We start from the raw sequence: 23,228 nt of genomic DNA, 5'->3' as shown, positions 1-23,228 counted from the left end.
GTAGTGTTCACTTTTTAGGGGCAAAGAAGAAAATACAATTACTGAGGGGCCCACAGCACCAATTACTAGGACCATTCTATTTCTTAAGCTCAGTAGCAGGTAGGAAGCACTGGTACTGGATAAATGCATGGTTTTTTTTTTTTTTTTTTCCTGTAAACTGGACATTTACAAATACTCTTGTATAGTTCATATTAAAGCATAAACACGTTTATGAATGCATAGAAAAAATTTTAAAGGACTCAAAGCAACTTTTTTTTAAACATCAGTTTCATGGTGTTCTTTGATGTGTTTATAAAAGCTGCTAACACATAGGAGGATGTACTATCTACTGAATGGCAAGAAAAGGAAAAAAAAGAGCACAAGAAAATGAGTACTTATTTGGTGCTCAATACTTTACTGGAATAGCCTATCTGTTATCAAAACTTAAGGTTAAGCCCCAAATCAAGTAACTTTTATTATGCAAACTTCAAAAATGGGGTTTCACGATGAGCAAGTATTGGTAATGTGCAAAAATGGCCATTAGTTGTATATAGTTTTTTTCTAATTGATACTAGTAATCCATAGTGGCATCATCTTTCAAGTTCAAAAGGTGGCAATATGTGAAAAGAAAAAAAGTGGTAGAAGTGAGCATTAATTATTCGTATAATAGATAATCTTGAGGGAGCAGAGTATAAATAGAAAAAAGAAAAATCAAAGAGATGTTCTTCAGAGCTTTCTATGTTCCAGTAGGTTTTGCGTGTAAGGGGCCACTAGTATCCAATGATTATACCCGTAGAAAAAGAGTACCCTTTGCTCTTATTGGAAGATAATGGTGCTGAGACAGCTAGCGTTTGGTGGATCAAGACCTGTTCACACAACCTACTAAATATGTATCCCTTAACTCTTTGCAATTTCTAATTATAAAGCAACAATGAATGATGTAAGGAAGGTTAATGTGACATAACTGAAGAGTCTTTTCCTTACTTTAACTTGCACTAGGTATTACCTTAAGCCAACAGTCCCCAACCATTTTGGCACCAGGCACCGGTTTCATGGAAAACAATTTTTCCACAAATCGGGGGTAGGCCACATTAGATTCTCATAAGGAGTGCGCAACCTAGATCCCTCTCATGCTCTCAGTTCACACTAGGGTTCACGCTCCTGAGAATCGAATGCTGCCACAGACTGGTAGCAGTCCATAGCCCAGGGGCTGGGGACTCCAGCTTCAGGCAACCATCTGAGTATGCTTCCTCATCAATAACATATAAATAATACCACCTAAATTTTAGTATTTCCAGGCTTAAGCAAGGCATTCAAATGTTAAGATTCCCTTCCTTCTCCTTAGGTTAGTTTACTTAGAGAAAACAGAGGACATGAAAATGCCTGACACATGGTAAATACTTACTACTGGCTTCCTATGACACATGGTAAATACTTATTATTGGCTTCCTATTTTTCCTACCTGGGGCTTTTACTAGTCCACGGGCGTATTTAATAATTGTTTATAGCTGCTGAGCTATGTAAGCATCCAGAAATCTTTGTTAGCTATTAATGTGGCTTAGCTGAGCTACAGTCTTAAACGGTGATTAATGATGTCTCCATGTAGGAACTTTTGGCCCTTTGGTTACTGGTAAAGAAGGAAACACGGAAGTCTTGTTTCCTTCCTTCTCAACTGAGAACATCTTTCTCAATTCTACATAGCCTGAGTAATATATGCCATTTTATATAGTTCTGTATAATAACTACAGCTCTATTTGATAAAAAACTTTTAATTCATGGAATTAGCTGCTACATATATAAAGGGTCTATCTTGTTACTGTTCTACCTTGTTACTGATGCAACACTTTGGTATTTTCTCCATGATCCTTGACCATTTTGTACTACCAAGAATTCTTTATATTTCTATATGTATTTTTTCCTGCCCTATGCTTGGCATCTTCACAATACTGGTTATAGATGAATGAAAAAAATAGCACTTGGTTTATCCTAACCAATAATCTTCCTAGTTTCAGCACCCTTAGACTAAAGCTTAGAAGTACCAATACCCCAAGCCAAGGGTTGGAAACCACAGCAGGTGAAACAAATCTGGCCCTTGGCCTGTTTTTGTAAATAGTTTTACTGGAACACGGCCATAAGCATTCATTTACATACGAAGGCTGCTTTTGTGCTACATGACAGAGTTGAATAGCTAAAACAGAGAACATATGGTCTGCAAAGCCTAAGATTTAATATCTGGCCTTTCACAAAAAAAGTTTGTAGACCCCCACGCTAAGTTTAGTATTGGGAGGTCTCCATGTTCTTTGAATGGCTCTCAAGAGCATTGTGATGAATGAAAAAAGCTTATCTCAAAGGTTGTGTATTCTGTAATTCCATTTATATAACATTCTCATAATGATAAAATATAGTGATGAGGAACAGATCAGTGGTTCCTAGGGTTAGAGCTGGTTGGGAGTAGGTATGGCTTACAAAAACGTAGCATGAGGGAGATCATGATGATAGTTCTCTATCTTGGTTGCAGTGATGGTTACACAAATCTACACATGATAAAATGATAGGGAGCTATTCACGCACATACCGTACCAATGTCAACATCCTGGTTTTGATACTGTACCACAGTAACATAAAGTGAAAACATTGACGGAAATAGGGTTCAGCCTACATGGACTTCTCCGTACTAATTTTGCAACTTCTTCTGAATATAATTATTCCAAAAAAGAAAGTTAAAAAAACACAAACTTGCACATTCAAGAAAATTGACAGCAAGATAAAATGAATCAGTCAATTTTATTCCAATTCTTCAAAATGTATACTCAATATGTTGTTTCCAAAATGTAAGTCAACCTTTATATAATAGTTTTATTATTTCAACTTTCTTTTCTTTCTTTTTTTTCATCTTTTCTTTATGGTTCTTCAGTAGAAGCCAGAATCTTGAGTTGCCCAGTTAGGAGCCTAAAATACCCAAAAAGAAATCAACAGAGTGAAAAGAAAATACTTTCGGAAAAAAACTAACATACAGCATTTACTTTAGCACTACTCTTGCCAAACCATTCTAAGATCTTAACTCCTGCAAGTACTAGATGTCAGATGTCCCACTTAGGACAAAACAAACATCAAAATTATTATCTGGTATAGTATTTGGCCAATTAAAATGTACAGCAATAACGGTATCATTAATACTGGAACAATAAACACCACAAATTAATCCTGAAGCACACAGAAAAAAACATCATATGAAAGTTATTTTCTAGGCTCAGTTATTCTAAACTTGGTTAAAATATGCAATTCAAATTCTAATGCATCCTTCTCTTTTGAACTAAAGGACTATTCCACGGACACAAATTTGTTCTTAAAATTTCAATCAAATAGGGTTTCTGCATATCCCACAACTGTTTCCTAATGACTTCCTACCCTCCAGTTACACATAATCATAATGTGTAAACAACATAGTTTAGGATTCCAAAATTATAAGGCCATTCAAGTTGCTTCAATCTCTAACATGCAGAATTAATCTCCCAAAATGGGAGATTAATTTTTGATGTGAATATCAGATGAAAGATAATGACATTTGTATAAGATCAGCACTAATACATATAATAAGATCAACATTTTTACAGAACTATTTCTTTAGATTTAGAAGGAATACATATTTCGAACACTTGAAAGAGGGCTACACATGTAAGTTATCATCTGCCAGTATCAAAATGATGTGTTGAAAACCCTAAGGAAATGAGTTAATGAAGTCACACAGGAAGAGTCAAAGCAAAAGAAAAATAGTTATAATAAACTAGGAACACAATTTCTTTTGAAGAGTCAAAGCAAAAGAAAATAGTTATAATAAACTAGGAACACAATAATGCATCTAAGAAAAAATTCATTTATTTAGTAATTTCTTAAAATGTTCATATCTTTAAAGAGAAAAACAAAATCAGCTACAACTCTTATCAATACACTTTCAAACTTCATGTAACAATTGCACGGTTGCTAAATCTCAGACAGAATAAAAAATGTGTGGTTCTTACCTCTGACCTGCTATTCTGATTAAGTTTCTTCTCAATATTCATGGCCAACATCTGGCTTCTAAAAGAAAGGCTTTTGGTCTTTTCAATCACTTGCTGATAGGGTGAGACCGCATTGTTACCCATAACCACATGACCCTAAAAGGAAACACACGGAAATTGATCCTATAATGTAAATGACAGAGTTTCTCAGATGAGTAATAAGCATGACATAATCTTTGCACATATTTTAAGGCACTATATAGAGATGACAATATTTACCAAGTAAGAAAAAAAAAGGAGGCTTTTGTTGCCTTCAAAGAAATGTTTTACATTAAAACAAAATAAATTATTAAAGGAGGTAATAAAACGTCCTAGTTAAGAATTCCCAAAAGTATAATCAAGAACTTATAGTATGTAGCATAGCTAACGTAATACTCACTAATTTAGAATCAATCTTGGCATCCAGTCTTGCATTTCTAATCAAATTTACAATCCACCTTTCAGCTTCTTCTGGAGTCATGTTCAATTTATCTGCCAACATGCTAATGAAAAAGTAAAACAGCAATGTTAATTAACTGGGCCTAAAAACTTAGTTTTACGTACACAGTGTTGACTCATACTCTGCACAGAGACTTTTTGGTATTTCTGGATCACCTTTCTCTTATATACCATGACCACTACTGTCTGATTTGTTCATGTGCTTGTGCCTACTGACTTGTACTACGCACGACCTATTCCATTCACCAACTGGACTGTAAAATCCTTGAGGGTAGGGTAACATTCTGCATTTATGGAAATCCTTCAGCTTCTAGAACAGTACTTTACATTTACCAGGTGCTCAACAAGTAATGATCTAAGGGAGAAAAAGGTTTTATGATGTTCCCTCTATATGAGGATATATTAAAAGTCAGCCCTCCATATCCACAGGTCCCACATCCTCAGATTCAGCAAACCATGGATAGAAAATATTTAGGAAAAAACAAACAATAAAAAAGGATACAAAAATAATACAAATGAAAAACCAACACAGTATAACACCTATTTACATAGCATTTACATTTTAACAGTAACCCAGAGATGACTGAAAGTATATGGGATAATATGCATAGGTTATATGAAAATATCATCCCATTTCATTTAAGACACTTGAGAATCTGAATTTTGGCATCCAGGAGGGTCCTAGAACCAGTCTCCCAAGGATACCAAGGGACAACTATATAATGGTTATACAAAGGAAACCTTTGTATAAAGGTTTCTTTGTATAAAGAAGACATATGAAAAAGACACTTGCACAGATATATTTACAGCAGCACAATTCAGAATTCACTTAGGAACCAACCTAAGTGCCCATCAACTAATGAGTGGATAAAGTAAATCTGGTATATACAAACCATGGAATACCACTCAGCCATTAAAAGGAAGAAAATAATGTCTTTTGCAGCAACTTGGATGAAACTGGAAGCCATTATTCTAAGTGAAATAATGCAGGAGTGGAAAACCAAAAATCTTATGTTCTCATTTTTAAGTGGGAGCTAAGCTATGAGCTAAAATCTCAGAATTCACCACTATATTATTCATCCATGCAACCACAAAAAAAAAACGTGTACCCCAAAAGCTACTGAAATAAAATTTTTAAAAAAGTAAACCTACTATAAGGAGCATCAGTAATAAGTATAATCTCAGGAAAAACATAAATAAAACTGAGGGGCATTGTGTATGTTTGTGCTATAAACTGTGGGGGCACTCCCTGGAGCTATATACTATATATAGTGTGTGTGTGTATATGTCTATATATATATAGACACTGAATTTCAGATAAAAGAGACGGAGGGAGTACACCAGACCATGAAGATCTTGATCTAAAATACTATTTGATATCAATCAATCTGCATTTTGTATTTTTCCAATTTTATGATCAGGTTGAAGAGGGCCACTGCGGTGCTTAATTTATCAGAATTAAAAACACACCAGTCTTAGTAAGTAGGTTAAGTCAGTTCAGCTGATGGAAGAGTACCTACATATGCATGTAAAATATTTAAGAGTATGTAGTATACATGCATGTATATATGTGTGTTTATACACTGTCTTTTATCTTCATGGAAGCTATCAGGTCTCAGCTAAAATAAGACCCTCATAAGCCTTCTAAGACACCTCTCTCATCTGTGATACATCAGTTGGGTGCTTTCATAGCACCTATTTTTGCTATAGTTGTTTTACTGAATATCTGTCTCCAAGGTAGACTGTATACGTGTAACCAAAGTGCAAGCACTGTATCCTCCTCGTTCATTGCCATTATGTCTACCAATTAGCAGCACAATGCCTCATACACAGGACACAATAAAAATTTACTGTCTGATTGATTCCCATTCTAGTCACTACCCTAGTTCAGGCTCCATTGCTATTTCTTAGTTTTCTAACTACTTTACCTCTTGAGTCTCTTCCATCTATCTTACATAGCTACCAGGTTAGTTCTACAACCCAACTACAGTAGTTCCCACTTATCTGTAGTTCCACTTTCTGTGGTTTCTGTTATCTGCAGTCAATTCCAGTCTGAAAATATTAAATAGAAAACTCCAGAAATAAGCAACTGACAAGCTTTATATTGTACACTGTTCTGGCTGGCATGATGATATCCTGTATTGTCCTAATGCCTCACCCAGGACTTGAATCATCCCTTTGTCCTGCATATCAACACTGTATACGCCACCCGCCCATCGGTTACATAGTAGCTATCCCAGCTATCAGATCAAGCGCCCTGATATCACAGTGCTTATGTTCAAGGAACCATTATTTTACCTAGTAATGGCCCCGAAGTACAAGAGTAATGATGCTAGCATATTGTTATAAATTTATTATTATTGTTGTTAATCTTTTACTGTGCTCAACTTATAAATTAAACTTTATCATAGTCACATGTGCACAGGGAAAAACCTAGTATGTATTGGGTTTGGTACTACCTGCAGTTTCAAGCATCCTCTGGGGGTCTTGGAACGTATCCCCTTGGATAAAGGGAGACTACCATACCCAATTTATTTCCATATTCCTTTCAACACTTTTAACTTTCCAAGTTCCCATTATTCTCCTTCATAAATATAACACGCCAGCCAAACCAAACCAATCCTTTACCTTCATTGACATTCACTCAACAAAATATAAACCGTGTTAGATACTGTTGGCAAAACATCCTCTGTTGCCAACCTTTACAGAGTTTAAGTCAAGGGGGTCTTGACTTGAACATCTCTTGATCTTGGGAGGCAGAGGTTACAGTGAGCTGAGATGGCATCACTGCACTCCAGCATGGGCAACAAAGTGAGACCTCCGTGTCAAAAAATGAAAAGAAAGAAAGAAAGAAAAGAAAAGAAAGAAAAAAGAAAAAGTGGAAGGAGCTATGTATGTGAAATCCAAAAAGGTCTACCAGTTCTAATCTGGAGATTTTAGGAATAGCTTACCTAAGGAAATGATATTTAATCTTAGATTTTTAAGACCATAGAATGAAAATTCCATTGTAGGCTGGATGTGGTGGCTCATACCTATAATCACAACACTTTGGGAGGCTGAGGCCAGGAGTTTGAGATCAGTCTGAACAACGAAGAGAGATTCTGTGCACACGTGTGCACACACACACATAGCGGGACACACACACACAAAGGCATGGTAGCCTGCACCTCTAGTCCCAGATACTCGAGAGGCTAAGGTCTGAGTATCATTTGAGCCCAGCAGTTTGAGACTGCAGTAAGCTATGATTACACCACTGTACTTCAGCTTTGGTGACAGAACAAGATCCTGTGCTTCTATAAAAAAAAAATTCCATCTTATGTAATAATAACTAACTAGAATTCTCTATCCCTCCCTCTTTCTTTACATCCATATTCTAAGTCTCATTCCAACATAGCTGGTGTTAATTTTGCATCAAGCATCAAGATCCATAAATGCCTGCATGCTCTAACCCATATGTTACTTTGTGGATTTTTGTTTGCACTGTGCTTGTTGATCTTTTATTTGTTGATCTTTACTTTTCGAGGTGAATCAAGTCAAAGAAAAACCTGAAATAAGGCCCAAGGAATACTAGTAAATTATTCATGGCATCTCAGTTTATCTAAGCTACCGATTACCACTGTGACTGAATTAAAGAATGTGGAAATAATCTAGTTTGTTTTAAGTAACATGAAAATGCACACAGTAAAAGAAACCAAATGATTAACAAGACTGTAATCCCAGCACTTTGGGAGGCCAAGGAAGGAGGACTGCTTGAACCCGGGAATTTGAGACCAGCCTGGGCAACATAGCAAGACCCTGTCTCTACAAAAGCAAAGGAAAAAAAAAAAGCAAAAAAAGGACTAATAGAAATCATCAAGGTCTACAATTCTTTTCCAATCTAGCAATTTTATGCAGAATAGTACAGATTTTAAAATACAAGTGTAATCTCCTATCAAAGCTCAGAAGATAAAAAGCTGTCCCTGGTGGTATAGTGGCTACGGAGAAATAAAACCATTTTTAAAAAGACAAAAGTTGGCTTACCTTATCCCAGAATATGCTACCTCATGTTACTGAAAATAATTCAATTTATCAATAAACTAAAAGACAAAATCCATCAAAATGCAGAATTTCTGAGAAAATATCTAGTCCAATCTAGATTTTAAACACTCAAATTTCTAGATTATTTAGATTACACTAAAAATCTCAATCTTGTCTGTAGGCAGCTTAAGGTAGATATTTAAATATGTTCTGTAAATCCCTTATAAATATCTTTAACCTAACTAGCTCTGTTGCTCCACCGGCACACACACAAAACACAGTATTGAATATGTTAAATAAGATAGGTACAGAATTCTTAAGTGCTATTTCAAAAGAGAAAGCAAAAAAAAATCTTTCATCCTCAGTTCAATTTAATTAAACATGTTCATGCTTCTAGCACAAAATATAATACCTTGTTTCCAGGAAGTAAAAAAATACCAGAGACCCCACTTAAGGACACAAGATATATAAGTCTTAATTTAGGGAACCGATTAGGGTTGTATCAACTCTAGATTTTCTGTCAGGTTTTCAGTGCCTAATCTTTTAAATGGTCTTCCTTTTCTGAACTCTCCCATAGCCACCATCTTCCCCCACCCTCTCATCTTAACAAAGACTTGGAAAAGTAAGGACCTGGAGGTCCTATATTTCACCTGTCTTATTAATTACCTCTTTGAATAACCTGGCTTTCCAAATTTTATCTGATAGGCACAATTTATTTCCAAATACTGTTGATTTAACCATTCGAATATAGAAACCTCTGGTCTAGCTTTCACTGAAGACTGTTGGCCAACTATTCAGAATATCCAAAGAAAAGTACTCCAAGTCTTCTCTAATTAGTTTAAGACAACTAATTAAAGAGTCAGTGTTAAGTGTAAACTATGTTTAACTGTATGATTGGGAGGAAATAGGACAAAGAAAACAGGAGAAAATTGAGAAGTGCTAAATCCTTGTGTGAAAACTGAAAATTCTCACTGAACTTTCCAATCTCTCTTTATAATCTTATAAATAACTGAACCTTATTGATAATGCAGAAATGCAATGATAATGGCCTTTGAAACTATCTCCATACATTTACATTCTAAACGTAAATTGTTATATGGTTATAAGAACTTTAAGAAAATATTAAGACCTAAAATATAACTTAATAAAATAAGCAAAGTAGAATAACTTCAAAACTTAAAGTAACCCCCATTGGGAAATTATATTCATGTACGCTCCAACATGTTTATCATACACATTCAAAATATTACTTCCATACTTTGTTTTTATCTACAATTGAAAACTGGTCCAAGAATTATTTTAGAACAGCTTTTAAATTTCAGACACATACCATAGCTGATAAAACGATTCAGCTATACTAAATTAAACCCCAACACAGTAATCTTTTTTGACAGATGTTGCACACTTTATGGTAAACAGATTTGTAACTTATCCTACAGATCAATAAGGTTGTATAAAAACATATAAAACATTTTTAATATACATTTTTATAAAGCTATCACATGTGCTTACAGGCATTTAGTCAGGAAATCTATTAACAGAGAATGTTCCAAATTACACATGGAAAGAGTTATTTAATAAACAATTATGGGTTTTATAATACTATTTTCAGCATTTGAAACGTGTCCTTTGGTGGAAGAAAAAGAAGCTGAGACATATCCTTTCCCCTCCCTCAAAAGACAGAACATCAAATAACTTTAAACTAATTAAAGGCAAAAACAAGCCAGCATAAACTAGTGAATGGAATAATTTACCATAGTTAGCATTCAGTGGAAAAAAGTCTAGTTTGGGCCTTAAAGATATTCCATGTAGAGAGTTATCAGGATTCACTGACCCTATCTAATTTTCTTCCCATTGTTCTCCAATGCAGAGTGACTAGAGAGACTGATATGGACATACTTTTAATAATGTGTAATTTCATGTATGAAATTTGAAATTTCCCAAAATTACAAATATTTTCAATAATTTGTAATTTTATACTTGTCCACTTATTTAATATCTGCTTCTTCCTCTGGATTTTAAGCTCTTTGAAAAAGTACTCACTACTTTCTACCCTGTGTTTGGCCAAAAGAGGCACTCATTAACATCTATAATGTTTTCTTTGGAGAGCTGTACTACTAGGTAGGTCGCTATTAATTAATTATACCTTAATCATGATACATAGCATATTTGTTGTTTAGGAAGCTGAACACTAACTTTTAGAAAAGTTTTGCTTATTCTCAAAGTAATAAAAATACAGGAATGGAGAACAAATGAGTAGTTGCCAGAAATTAAGGAGAGGGTGGCAGGGAAGGGGGTACCACTATAAAAGAGCAGTTTGAAGGATCCTTGTGATAGAAATATTCTATATTTTGAATGTATCAACATCAACATCTTGGCTGCTATATTTTACTGCGGTTTTGCAAGATGTTACTAATGGGAGAAACTGAGTAAAGGACACAGGGTGTCTTTTTATCATTTCGTACAAGTGATATATAATCATCTCGAAATAAACAGTTAAACCTTTTTTTTAAAAATTTTTAAAATTTTTTTTTAAGCCAGATCTTGCATCAAAGTCACTTAGAGGACCTTTTCTAAAACACAGTCTCTGGGGTCTGCCTCCAGAAAATGATTTTAATGGTTAGGCTCAGTCATCTAGTATTTCTGTTTATTACTTTAGAGTTTCCCATTTGATTCTAATGTGCTGTCAGTACTATAAAATCGCTAATTTACAGCAATGATTCCCCAAGGCTGACTGCAAAAGAATCAACTGAGAAGCTTTAATCCCAGATTCTCAATGCCTACATCACAGAGATTTTGATTCAGAAGGTCTGGGATAAAAGCAGGAAATCTATTATTTTTAAGCTTAAATTCTTGTTGTTTTACTTCTCCAGATGATTTCAATGTACAACTAGGTTTAAAACCTCTAGATTAAAGTATTCTTTTTCCTGTATCTTGTTTAAAGGTAGTTTTTAGCTCTGTTGGTCATTATCACGGATTACAAATCCTTGAAGTCCAAATTAAAATGTTTGCTGTATTTATAAAATCCCAACATAAATAAATACTTATTATTTCCAGCCACTGTCTTTCTTTTCTTTTCTTTTTTTTTTTTTATTATACTTTAAGTTCTAAGGTACATGTGTACAACATGCAGGTCTGTTACATATGTATACATGTGCCATGTTGATGTGCTGCACCTGTTAACTCGTCGTTTACATTAGGCGTATCTCCTAATGCCATCCCTTCCTCCTCCCCAACCCCACGACAGGCCCCGGTGTGTGACATTCCCCACCCTGTGTCCAAGTGTTCTCATTGTTCAATTCCCTCCTATGAGTGAGAACATGTGGTGTTTGGTTTTCTGTCTTTGTGACAGTTTGCTCAGAGTAATGGTTTCTAGATTAATCCACATCCCTACAAAGGACATGAACTTATCCCTTTTATGGCTGNTTATACTTTAAGTTCTAAGGTACATGTGTACAACATGCAGGTCTGTTACATATGTATACATGTGCCATGTTGATGTGCTGCACCTGTTAACTCGTCGTTTACATTAGGCATATCTCCTAATGCCATCCCTTCCTCCTCCCCCAACCCCACGACAGGCCCCGGTGTGTGACATTCCCCACCCTGTGTCCAAGTGTTCTCATTGTTCAATTCCCTCCTATGAGTGAGAACATGTGGTGTTTGGTTTTCTGTCTTTGTGACAGTTTGCTCAGAGTAATGGTTTCTAGATTAATCCACATCCCTACAAAGGACATGAACTTATCCCTTTTTATGGCTGCATAGTATTCCACGGTGTATATGTGACACATTTTCTTAATGCAGTCTATCATTGATGGACATTTGGGTTGATTCCAAGTCTTTGCTATTGTGAACAGTGCCACAATAAGCATATGTGTGCATGTGTCTTTATAGCAGCATGATTTATAATCCTTGGGGATATGCCCAGTAATGGGATGGCTGGGTCAAATGGTAATTCTGGTATCAACACACTGTCCTCCACAACGGTTGAACTAGTTTACAGCTCCACCAACAGTGTAAAAGTGTTCCTATTTCTCCACATCCTCTCCAGCACCTGTTGTTTCCTGACTTTTTAATGATCGTCATTCTAACTGGTGTGAGATGGTATCTCATTGTGGTTTTGATTTGCATTTCTCTGATGGCCAGTGATGATGAGCATTTTTTCATGTGTCTGTTGGCTGCATAAATGTCTTCTTTTGAGAATTGTCTGTTCATATCTTTTGCCCACTTTTTGATGGGGTTGTTTGTTTGATTTTTTCTTGTAAATCTGTTTAAGTTCTTTGCAGATTCTGGATATTAGCCCTTCATCAGATGGGTAGATTGTACAAATTTTCTCCCATTCTGTAGGCTGCCTGTTCACTCTGATGGTAGTTTCTTTTGTCCAGCCACTGTCTTTCTAACCCATTACAGCATCCTTAAAAACACGAAGAAGCTTATCTTTTTAATTCATTATACAATAAAGGTATTGAATTATTGATTTTTTCACTCCATTACTTTAGCAGGCTGTAATTACACGCCTAAAAAATTGGTGACCTAATGCAGTGGTTTTGGATTCTGGCTGTGCTTCGGAATAACCACCCTCAAGATACAGCACAGCAGCCCTGCTGCAAATCATAGCACAGCCTACTCAATAAATCTGATTCAAAGGTTTAGGGTGGCTACAGGGAGTTTATAAAACAAACTCTACAAAGATTCTGAAACACAGAGTTAAACTGATTTAGGGTTTTCAACTTTATCCTCTGGCTCAACTGATACCCTAAATGACAAATTAATCTAAACCTGACATTTCTAAAAATATAAGTTGTTCACAATATAAAAGAATTTATAGTGAGGTACAGTATAATGAATGTCAGACACCTTTAGTGTAGGCTCTATGAAGACCTAGTTTAATGTCCTTAAGCCTTAAATTTCCTGGCTACAAAACAATGCAGTTGTTCTGAGTCAGTGTTTTGTAAAATTGTGTTCCAAAGAGGTGTCTTAGGAGTCAGGAGAGAAGGTGAACAGAGCTGTAAGACAGGCAAGGTGAATGGGCTCTGCTTTGATCTGCTTATATACATATATAAATACATATATTCATATATATGATAACTGCATTTGAAAGTAAGTCCCACTGTCACACACATAGAGATTTAAAAGCCATGCTTCAAGATCTTGAAATGTGAGCCATCTTTGAAGTATACCATACTGAACACATACAAACACATTTTCAGATATAAAACATTTCCATCACCACAGAAAATTCTACTGAAAAGTCCTTCCCCTGAAAAGTAACTGTTGTTGGATTATAAGATCCCTAAGATTGCTTTCAGATTGAAAATTCTACCATAGTATTTGAAAAAACACTGGGTGCAAGTGGCTCATGCCTGTAATCTCAGCACCCTGGGAGGCCAAGGCAGGCAGATCACTTGAGGCCAGGAGTTCAACACAAGCCTGGCCAACATGGTGAAACCCCATCTCTACTAAAAGTACAAAAATTAGCTGGGCATGGTGGCACATGCCTGTAATCTCAGCTACTTGGGAGGCTGAGGCATGAGAATCTCTTGAACCCAGGAGGCAGATGTTGCAGTGAGCAGAGATCGTACCACTGTACTCAACAGTGCAGGACTGTGTCTCCAAAAAAAAAAAAAAGAAAAGAAAAACACACATTATTGATCCATGTACTCTTAATCATCTTAGTAAAACATTGAAAAAAAAAAAAACTAAAGAGCTGAAGTGAAAGAAAATGCTACTACTAGAAAAAAAAATATTTTTGAACTCTGGAAAGCCACTAGGACTTTAGTCTGAAAATGTTTTGTAGATTTTGTCTAGCATAAAACTACAGAGATTAAGAAAATAATAAAATCTACACGGAGAAAAGTTTGAAAAATTCTTAGGTAATGTCACATAAAGGTATATAGAAACATTCCCACTCTATTAACTTCTTTGAGCTGCACATCTCTCTTCAGTAAGGAGGACACACACTTAATCTATGTTCCTGTTAAAATATAACAAACCAAATCCCAAGAAAGAAAATAATGAATCTATGGTTGCAGAGTTAAAGAAAAAGAGCTAGAACAAATCTTATTGATAGTACCTTGGAAGCAAACATCAAAGCAGACAAGCATTATCACTGACAGAAATGCCAAGTTCACTAATACAAAGAACAGAAGAAATTTACTTAACAAATATTTATATTGTGTACTCACACTATACTGTACAAAGCATATTAGGTGCTACAAAGTTAGTATGCTAGGTGCTAAAGATGCAAAAAAAAGGGTCAGCTTTCAAAAGGCCCACAACAGGGATAGTAGTTACATCAGTCCTGGACCAAGAAACACCCAAATGACCACATTCTAACGAGAAATGGAGAAAATTCTATAAGGGAAACCAAAATACTAACATCCCTCTTTCACAAGCCCTACTTACAAACCTTAAAAATAAAGAACAATGCAAGAATTCGGTTACTACTGTCCACCGGAGCCCCACATATGACATACCTACCTCTTTATTTCACAACCAATTACATTATTAGGAATTTTCATGTAATTTGTAAGAGAATCAGGTTTAAAAAATTCTGTCTACAAGCTATAGTAAAGTGCTAATAAAACTGTGAAGGCAAGGATTCAATTCCCATAGGAAAAAATCCCATGATTATACTATACTTCTAATTCTGGACAACCACTTCAATGGACAGCCCACTAAAATTAGGCAAAACAAGTACGGATAAGCAAAACAAATGGCATTAAAGAAAAAGAATTTGTTTTATGCACAATTGCTCAGAAGCAAACACTAAAGTAGTAGGTTTTTAAACATTTATGTTTGACTTCTTCTGTGCCCAAAGGGCACTAGTCATTTTCAAACTCTAATGTGTACAATTTATTTCTAATAGGTTATGTACATTTCACAATTTTACCCAAAATTTTCTCACAAAACAGAGGAAATTACAACTAAAATTCACCATAATTTTCCATCTTTCTTTCTTTTTTTTTTTTTAAAGCTTTCTCTTGTGGGCATTTAGTGCTATAAATTTCCCTCAATTTTCCATCTTTCAACATTTTAAGATGTCATAGGAGTTTACTATAGGAGAAGCCAAATATGTAATTAAATCATACAAACTAAACGGAAAGGATTACCAAATATAGTGGTCTTCCAACAGAATTTCCAAGTTAATGGGTATCTCCTTCTTTGTACTGCTGCTGAAAACCATTTTAGAAATGTTTACTTCACTTTTCTCCTTATGTAAAGGTACAACAGTATTTACTCTTCAATAAGGCAACTGACAATCATATATTGCCTTCAAATTAGTATTTTGAAAAATTATGCCACTCAAGCTAAAACGATTTGAGCCTGTAGCAAAAGTTAGGTTTTTAAGAAATTTCATCAAATCGTTTCATTGTTCTTCTGAAAGCAAAGGGAAATAAAAATCCAATTAACTGGAATTCTATTAAGTATACATTCACAATAAATGGAAATTTCCAGGAATTTTAAAGTAGAAAACCCAAATCAAATCAGTGTTATTACTTGATGCTGATACACTGGTGGATGCGACAGAAAGTCTCAAATATGAAGAGACGGGCATTTTCAATGAAATCCTCAAGACAAGCCACCAAGAAGAAGTCATTCACAAGCACCTATATGTACAAATACAACAAAAATTAATGATGAAATGTGAATCAAATACTTTGTCTGCTTTATTTTTCCATTCTAATATCATGAGTTTTATACCACAGCACTTTCTAGAACACTGTGTTCAAATCTTTAATGATTTAAATAAGTAGTAAAAGACTACTACAAGATAAAGACCTAAAAACTACAATGTTTCTGATAACTTTAAGTAATAAAGTAGTCTTCAGACAACAAAGTTTGGTACTATCCATTATTCCACATAAATGCTCTGCAGATAATATACCTCTTCCAACTATTTAAAATAGTTATAAATGGACTAAAGCCCTGAGTATTTCTGTAATATTAAGTAGACTTAGAAATTAGAAAGGAAAAGAATGCAAAAGGTGGCTACTATTCCACAGATGGTGTAATTAAAAGATAATATTTTAATTTCAAAAGCAGCAACCAAGTGCCCTCTAGGTCTCTTAATAGCAAAACCTAAACACTTAGCATAATGAATATACACCAATATTTACCTTAATAATGCAAAGTATGACTACAAAAAAAACACCAATTAACATATATGGATAATAACATATTAACATATTGGATTCTAATTTTCTATTCCATCTAATGTTTGAAAATCATCAGGGAGGCCGGGCATGGTGGCTGACGCCTGTAATCCCAGCACTTTGGGAGGCCCAGGCGGGAGAATCACGAGATGAGGAGATCAAGACCATCCTGGCTAACACGGTGAAACCCCGTCTCTACTAAAAATGCAAAAAATTAGCCAGGCGAGGTGGCGGGCGCCTGTAGTCCCAGCTACTTGGGAGGCTGAGGCAGGAGAATGTCGTGAACCTGGGAGGCAGAGCTTGCAGTGAGCCGAGATCACGCCACTGCACTCCAGCCTGAGTGACAGAGCGAGACTCCATCTCAAAAAAAAAAAATAAAAAAGAAAGAAAATCATCAGGGAATGGATATTTACATGATCATTTTTTTCCTTAGAGAAATAAGACCTTTGTCAACAAATTGCCCATTTTGTGCCAAAATTCTAGTTCCAATGATGAAACTGACGACTAGTAACTTGTGAATCTGGTAAATGCGACTACATTTAGCAGTTAGAATTCTTAGTTTGGTTTCTTAAAACTTGTAACTAATTATTCAAAACAACTATAATCTAACTCTTCCACAGTTGTTCTAAAGGTACTTTAATTTCTACTAAACAACAAGAGACACTGCCGTTATAAAATTCATAAGTACAATGAATTGCCTGGTTTATCACAAATGTTAAATACAACCATGGGAAATATTCTAAAGATAAGCCCACCTATGAACCAAAATTAAAAACACAGTTGTTACCTGCAATTCAAAGTGACCTTGCCTGTACATATGAAATATTAAAAATATTTATTCATTCGAGATAAGACATGAAATTATGGATATATCTCTGAATTTACCCCCAATGTTTCAACAAACTCCCCTCACAAAAGAGATAAACACATGGCAACAACATTAAAAAAGTCATCACTTTAGCACATTCCCATTTTAAGATTAATAAACATAAGCCATTTAAGCCATTTTAAGGTTAATAAACATGAGCCATTTAAGCCTCTTTAAGATTAATAAACATATTTCTGTTATAATTACTTCATTATTTTAAGGAAGACACTGCAAGATTAACTTTACAATATCCAAAAATTTAAGAACAGTGTTAGTTTGTAAGTAAAAATTCATACTTACTGATTCACATTCCCTCAGCTTTTTCTGAGCCCCATCGAAGTCAAAGTTAACATATAAACATTCAACAAATTCTGTAATTGGGTCTTTATATGTGTAAGACTCCTGTAAAAATAAGTCAATGATCAAGGTAAGTCTGATTCAACACCGTTTAGCAGATTGCCCCAGAATATCCCAATCTTCTTGTTTTCTCCTTCCTTACCATTAATTTCTAGCCAAATTACCTAGCATCTTCTCGAAGCAATTGTTCCTATCCTGATTCCAGACCACACCTTAAGCTTATAATGTCTTTCAAACCAAGTTCTCTAAAGTCTCATCCTAGAAACATTCTGAAAGCTTTCAAATTCCCCTACTACCAAGTCTCCCTTAGTCAATAAACAGTAATAAACTTGCCAGGCATAAGGATATTCATTCCCTACTGAATGACAATAACTTCTTTGTATTTAATTCACTCTTAAATAAATATTTAAGTTATTTTTCTAAACTATGGGTTTTGCTGACAAGCTCACTAAGTATCAATCAGCATGGCTGCCTGAACCTTTTCCCCAACTTGGGATCTACTGAAACTGTATTGTATATAAAGTTCACCCATCTAGAATTATACAGGTAATGACCCCCTAACTCCAGGTTCCAGATTTTCTTCACTCTTTGCAGTAAGAGAAACACATATACATAATGTATATTAAGTGTTCATCTAGCAGACAGTAATAATCATTCCCACCACATCCAACTTGTGTATCTTGGACTTAAGGAAAACAAAAGCGCATTTGAGGCCCTTCTTTTCTAAACTTCATGTATTCCTCACCTATTTTTAAAAACATTTTTACCTTAAGAACTAAGTCTTGCTTTAGAAAAGAGGTTAGACCTAAAGCTTAGGTACTTTTAAAATATATATATATTTCAGTTTTACCTGTTGAATAACTTTAACTAGGTCTTTTAGAACCTGCCGACGTTTCCGAACATCCTTGTTTGTTATGACTGCTGTAGTCAAATAGCGAAGAATGTGTGGACACATTGTCTGAATTGCATTAAGATATCTAAGAAAAAAATATGAAAGTTATTTAATAACTTACCCAGGGTGAGTTAAAGAAAACTCTCAAAGCAGGTCATTAGATTGTACTATTTCACTAGCCTAAGACTGCAAACACTTAATAATGAGTATTATAAGAAAATCTCCTCCAAGGAAATTTAAAAACAGAATCCAGTTTCAGGAATCCAAAAGAGGAGAATGCCAGCCACTATTTCTTTAATATGGGGTGAGATGGAAGACTCAATCAAGAGGCTAATTATCCTATTACTATTTTTGAGTAACAGGATTTTGGAAGGCTCATTGACATGCTGTCAGTCTGTTCCAAAAGGCACTGAGCGACGACTTTCATTCACCTATTAGAAAAAAACGTGTGAAAATCTATGTGCAAAGCACTCATACTAATCAGAGAATCAGGCACTTCAATAATTCAGGGGATGAAAGACTGGAAGCAATAGGGAGAAGGAATATTACAATATTACAAGGCATTGGTTGAAGTGGTAGCAGTAGGAATTAGGAAGGAATAGATGTTAGGTAAACATTAACAGGGTCTTGGCTAATATTTAGCAAATCTTGCTGTTGTGATGATCAACATGGGACAATGCCCTGTAATTAGGTGTTTGCCCTTGTTTCTCCTGCTTAATTTCCTCAAAAAGCTCCCTATTTATTTACCCAATAAATATTAATTTAGCACCTCTGAGTGCCAGACACTATACCTATCTCAGAATTATCTGTCAATAAAGTCCATTTCTCTTAGGTGAATATTCAAGCCCCAAATCACTCATCCAGCTCCATCTCCCATCACACTACCATTGACAGCTTCCTCTTTCTTCAAGATCACTCCATACAGATTGGTCTCCCAAATGCATACCCTTGAAAGCCTAAATCTTAGCCATCCTTCAAGGTCCAGCTTCAACACCTTATCTTCTAAGTTCCCCCAGGCAATGATGAATACATCTGTATTTTATTATATTACAGATTCCCACAAAATGTTGTTTAAACTCTTTAGAGGACCCTAGAATCGAACACTTAATACTATCTAGTCCCACTCAGCCACCCTGAATGCCCTCTAAATGAGGCAAAGTATAAAAAGAATATCCACTCAAGAATAAATAAGTTCTAGGAAAAGACACCAAAAACAAACTGGCTGAATGACATCATCTGAAAAATTAAGCTCGAGTTTCAAATGAAAATTTTTTAATTGCAATGCTCATTTATAACAATTACTTCTCTTGCCAGAGAGCTCATGTACAAACACAGGAAAGCGTGATTGTTTTTTCTTACTATCAGTTTTAAAGTAGGTAATTTTATTTTTTTATTTTATTTATTTATTTTTTTGAGACGAAGTCTCACTCTGTCTCCCAGGCTGGAGTGCAGTGGCACCATCTCAGTTCACTGAAACCTCCGCTTCCCAGATTCAAGAGATTCTCTTGCCTCAGCCTCCCGAGTAGCTGCAACTGCAGGTGCACACCACCACACCTGGCTAACTTTTCACGATATTGGCCAGGCTTGTCTCGAACTGCTGAGTCCTAAGTGCTGGGATTACAGGCTTGAGCCACTGCGCCAAGACGAAGTAGGTCATTTTGGTGTGCATTTATGAGACTAATCATAAATTTATCTAATATCAATTTATACACATATTGTTCTTATACACAGTTTGTTGTATAGCGTGTTATTTTTACTTATCCTAAGTTTATACTATTGCGCACCATATACATCTTAATTATTTTTACTGGAGGATTCCTTATTTGGGAAATCTATTCTTTGTTTATGTGAGTGTATTTCAGAAGCCAGCAAAATTTTTGTAAAGAACTAGATAGTAAACACTTTTGGCTTTGTGGGCAAGAAGCAAAATTCAGAATAGTATGCTAGATATTTCTATAAAAAGAGAGGAAACAAATTTCCAAAATATAGGTATACTAATGAGACCAACGGAATTCTTTCACTGGGAATAATTTTGCTCAATTAACTTCAAATTTAGAGGTTCATATCATTAAAAGTATTGCAAATGTTTTCTGATAATGTAATCTGTAATGAGATTTTCCATATTTAGTCCTTGAAAATGTAAAAACAGCCAGGTACCATGACTCATGCCTATAATCCCAACACTCTGGGAGGCCAAGGTGAGAGGACTGCTTGAGCCTAGGAGTTCAAGACCAGCCTGGGCAACATAGTGAAACCCTGTCTCTACAAAAAAATAAAAACAAAAAAATTGAGGTGGAGGATCACCTGAGCTCAGGAGGTCGAGGCTGCAATAAGCTGTTAACTGCACCACTGCACTTCCCACCTGGGTGACACAGCAAGTCCCCGCCTCAAAAAAAAAAAAAAAAAAAAAAAAAAAAAAAAAAAGAAAGAAAGAAAAAGAGAAAAGAAAAAAGAAAATGTAGGCGGGGCATGGTGGCTCATGCCTGTAATCCCAGTGCTTTGGGAGGCCAAGGTGGGTGGATCACTTGAGGTCAGGAGTTTGACATCAGCCTGGCCAACATGGTGAAACCCCATCACTACTAAAAATACAAAAATTACCCACGTGTGGAGGCAGGCACTGTATGATGTAATCCCTGCTACTCGGGAGGCTGAGGCAAGATAATTACTTGAACCCGGGAGGCGGAGGTTGCAGTGAGCTGAGATGGCGCCACTGCACTCCAGCCTGGACGACAGAGCACGACTCCATCTCCAAAAAAAAAAAAAGAAAAAGAAAAAGTAAAAACATGCACAGGCACTAGTAAATGCTGACATCAAACACCAACTGACAAGTATATTATTTCAATTGAGCACATTTAGAAAGACATGTACAATTCTATTATATTGGTGTTATCTTTTAGCGTGTCATTACATTGCAAATTAATCACTTTCAGTTCAAATTTTGAAATATAGAAATTTCCTTTGTGCTTGCAATAAGGTCTAAAACTTTCTGCAACTCTAATTTGAGCTTGGAAATGTATCTGCTACAATCCTATTTAGGAATGAAAGTCTCCCTTTGTGTTTTAACTTCTGACAGAACACAAAATGTGTAAAGCAGTGGCTTTTTATTACTTATAATTCATACCATGTTGTCACTGAAATGACTTTACTGCAATATAAATTCTACATATGAACACTTTTGTAATTTTAGGTGGAACAGACTAAGAAACATTATCAGGTCTGCTGCAAAAGTTAACCTCCAGAGCCATTCAGTGTTTGATAACAGGTTGGGGGCAGTTTCACATCTCTCCCTGGAGCAACATGCTCTCAATATTCTCAACTCGGAGCAACTGTTCTCGCTGAAAGGTTAATAGTTTTAAACAAGTTTATTTCACTGGACAGATTTCTCTGGCTGCTAAAATCAAAACATGTTTTAACTGGATCACCACTGGTAAATGACTTTCCTTACTTGGCTAATAAAAGTACTACTCCTGCCTGGGCATAGTGGTGTGAGCCTATAGTCCCAGCTACTCAGGAGGCTGAGTTGGGAGGAAGGATCATCTGAGCCCAGGGAGCGAGTGAGCTGAGGCTGCAGTAAACCAAGATTCCACCACTGCACTCCAGACTGGGCGACAGAGCAAGACATGGACAGACAGGACAGGACAGGACAGGACAGGACAGGACAGGACAAGAAAGGATGAAAAGAAAAAGAAAAATAATAGGAAAAGAAAAGGGAAAGGAAAAGGAAGGAAAGGAAAGAAAGAAAAGAACCACTCAGAAACTTTAAAAAAAATTTTAGAGCAGGGTCTCATTCTGTCACCCAGGCTGAAGTGCAGTGACATGATCATCACTCAGTCTCCCAGGCTCAAGTGATCCTCCTGCCTTAGCCTAAGTGATGGGGCTATGGGCATGAGGCACTGCTCTGGGCTAGAAACTTACCTTTGAAGCCTCACTTTCATTAAGTTTTATGAAAAAATTCTGCTGGGATCTAATATTCCATTTTTAAAACTTATAATTTTTCTGACAGTTGCTTTCCTGTCAGTTTGAGAACATGTGACAGTTGTGATAAGTGATTATAGTCCAGTAATGTGGATGCATATTATTAGCTTACCTACAGTGTTTAGTACTTTGCTTTGTAATTCCTACAATAAAAATCTCCACTCCACTGTGCTTTATAATCACATTTGAAGTTCACTTCTCTGTTTTGACAGGGTAAATATGCACTGGTAATAAGATAACATATAAATAAAATGTTGCAGTGTGAATATGGGGCATGAGAAACACTGTCCAGGTATAACTGGCATCACTTGGATTTGTAGTAAACTGAGAAGAGTTTGAAGTGGCAAAAGTGCAACATATAATCTCTGTCTCAACTACTCAAGTCTACCATTAGAGTTCAAAAGCAGCCAGACTATACACACACACACACACACACACACACACACACACACACAGAGAGAGAGAGAGAGAGAGAGAGAGAGAGAGAG

General features: G+C 35.7%; 1 protein-coding gene across 1 annotated transcript in view; it reads right to left on the bottom strand.

Moving 5' to 3' along the window:
• Positions 1 to 2,744: 2,744 nt before the first annotated feature.
• The window catches only part of EIF3E (eukaryotic translation initiation factor 3 subunit E), a 50,487-nt gene continuing 30,003 nt past the window's right edge, over positions 2,745 to 23,228 (bottom strand). Inside the window, exons 9-14 of the mRNA XM_017892951.1 lie at positions 18,724 to 18,850; positions 17,817 to 17,918; positions 15,993 to 16,102; positions 4,417 to 4,519; positions 3,999 to 4,133; positions 2,745 to 2,928 (exon numbers count right to left, since the gene is read on the bottom strand). Coding sequence (XP_017748440.1) covers positions 2,890 to 2,928; positions 3,999 to 4,133; positions 4,417 to 4,519; positions 15,993 to 16,102; positions 17,817 to 17,918; positions 18,724 to 18,850 — 616 coding nt within the window. The 3' untranslated portion in view covers positions 2,745 to 2,889. The remainder of the gene's footprint in view (positions 2,929 to 3,998; positions 4,134 to 4,416; positions 4,520 to 15,992; positions 16,103 to 17,816; positions 17,919 to 18,723; positions 18,851 to 23,228) is intronic.

Source organism: Rhinopithecus bieti, unplaced genomic scaffold (genome assembly GCF_001698545.2).
Source record: "Rhinopithecus bieti isolate Rb0 unplaced genomic scaffold, ASM169854v2 scaffold_23780, whole genome shotgun sequence".
In the NCBI taxonomy this organism is placed as follows: domain Eukaryota; kingdom Metazoa; phylum Chordata; class Mammalia; order Primates; family Cercopithecidae; genus Rhinopithecus; species Rhinopithecus bieti.
The sequence above is the reverse complement of the archived record's forward strand: the minus strand, read 5'-3'. Positions and strand labels throughout refer to the sequence as shown.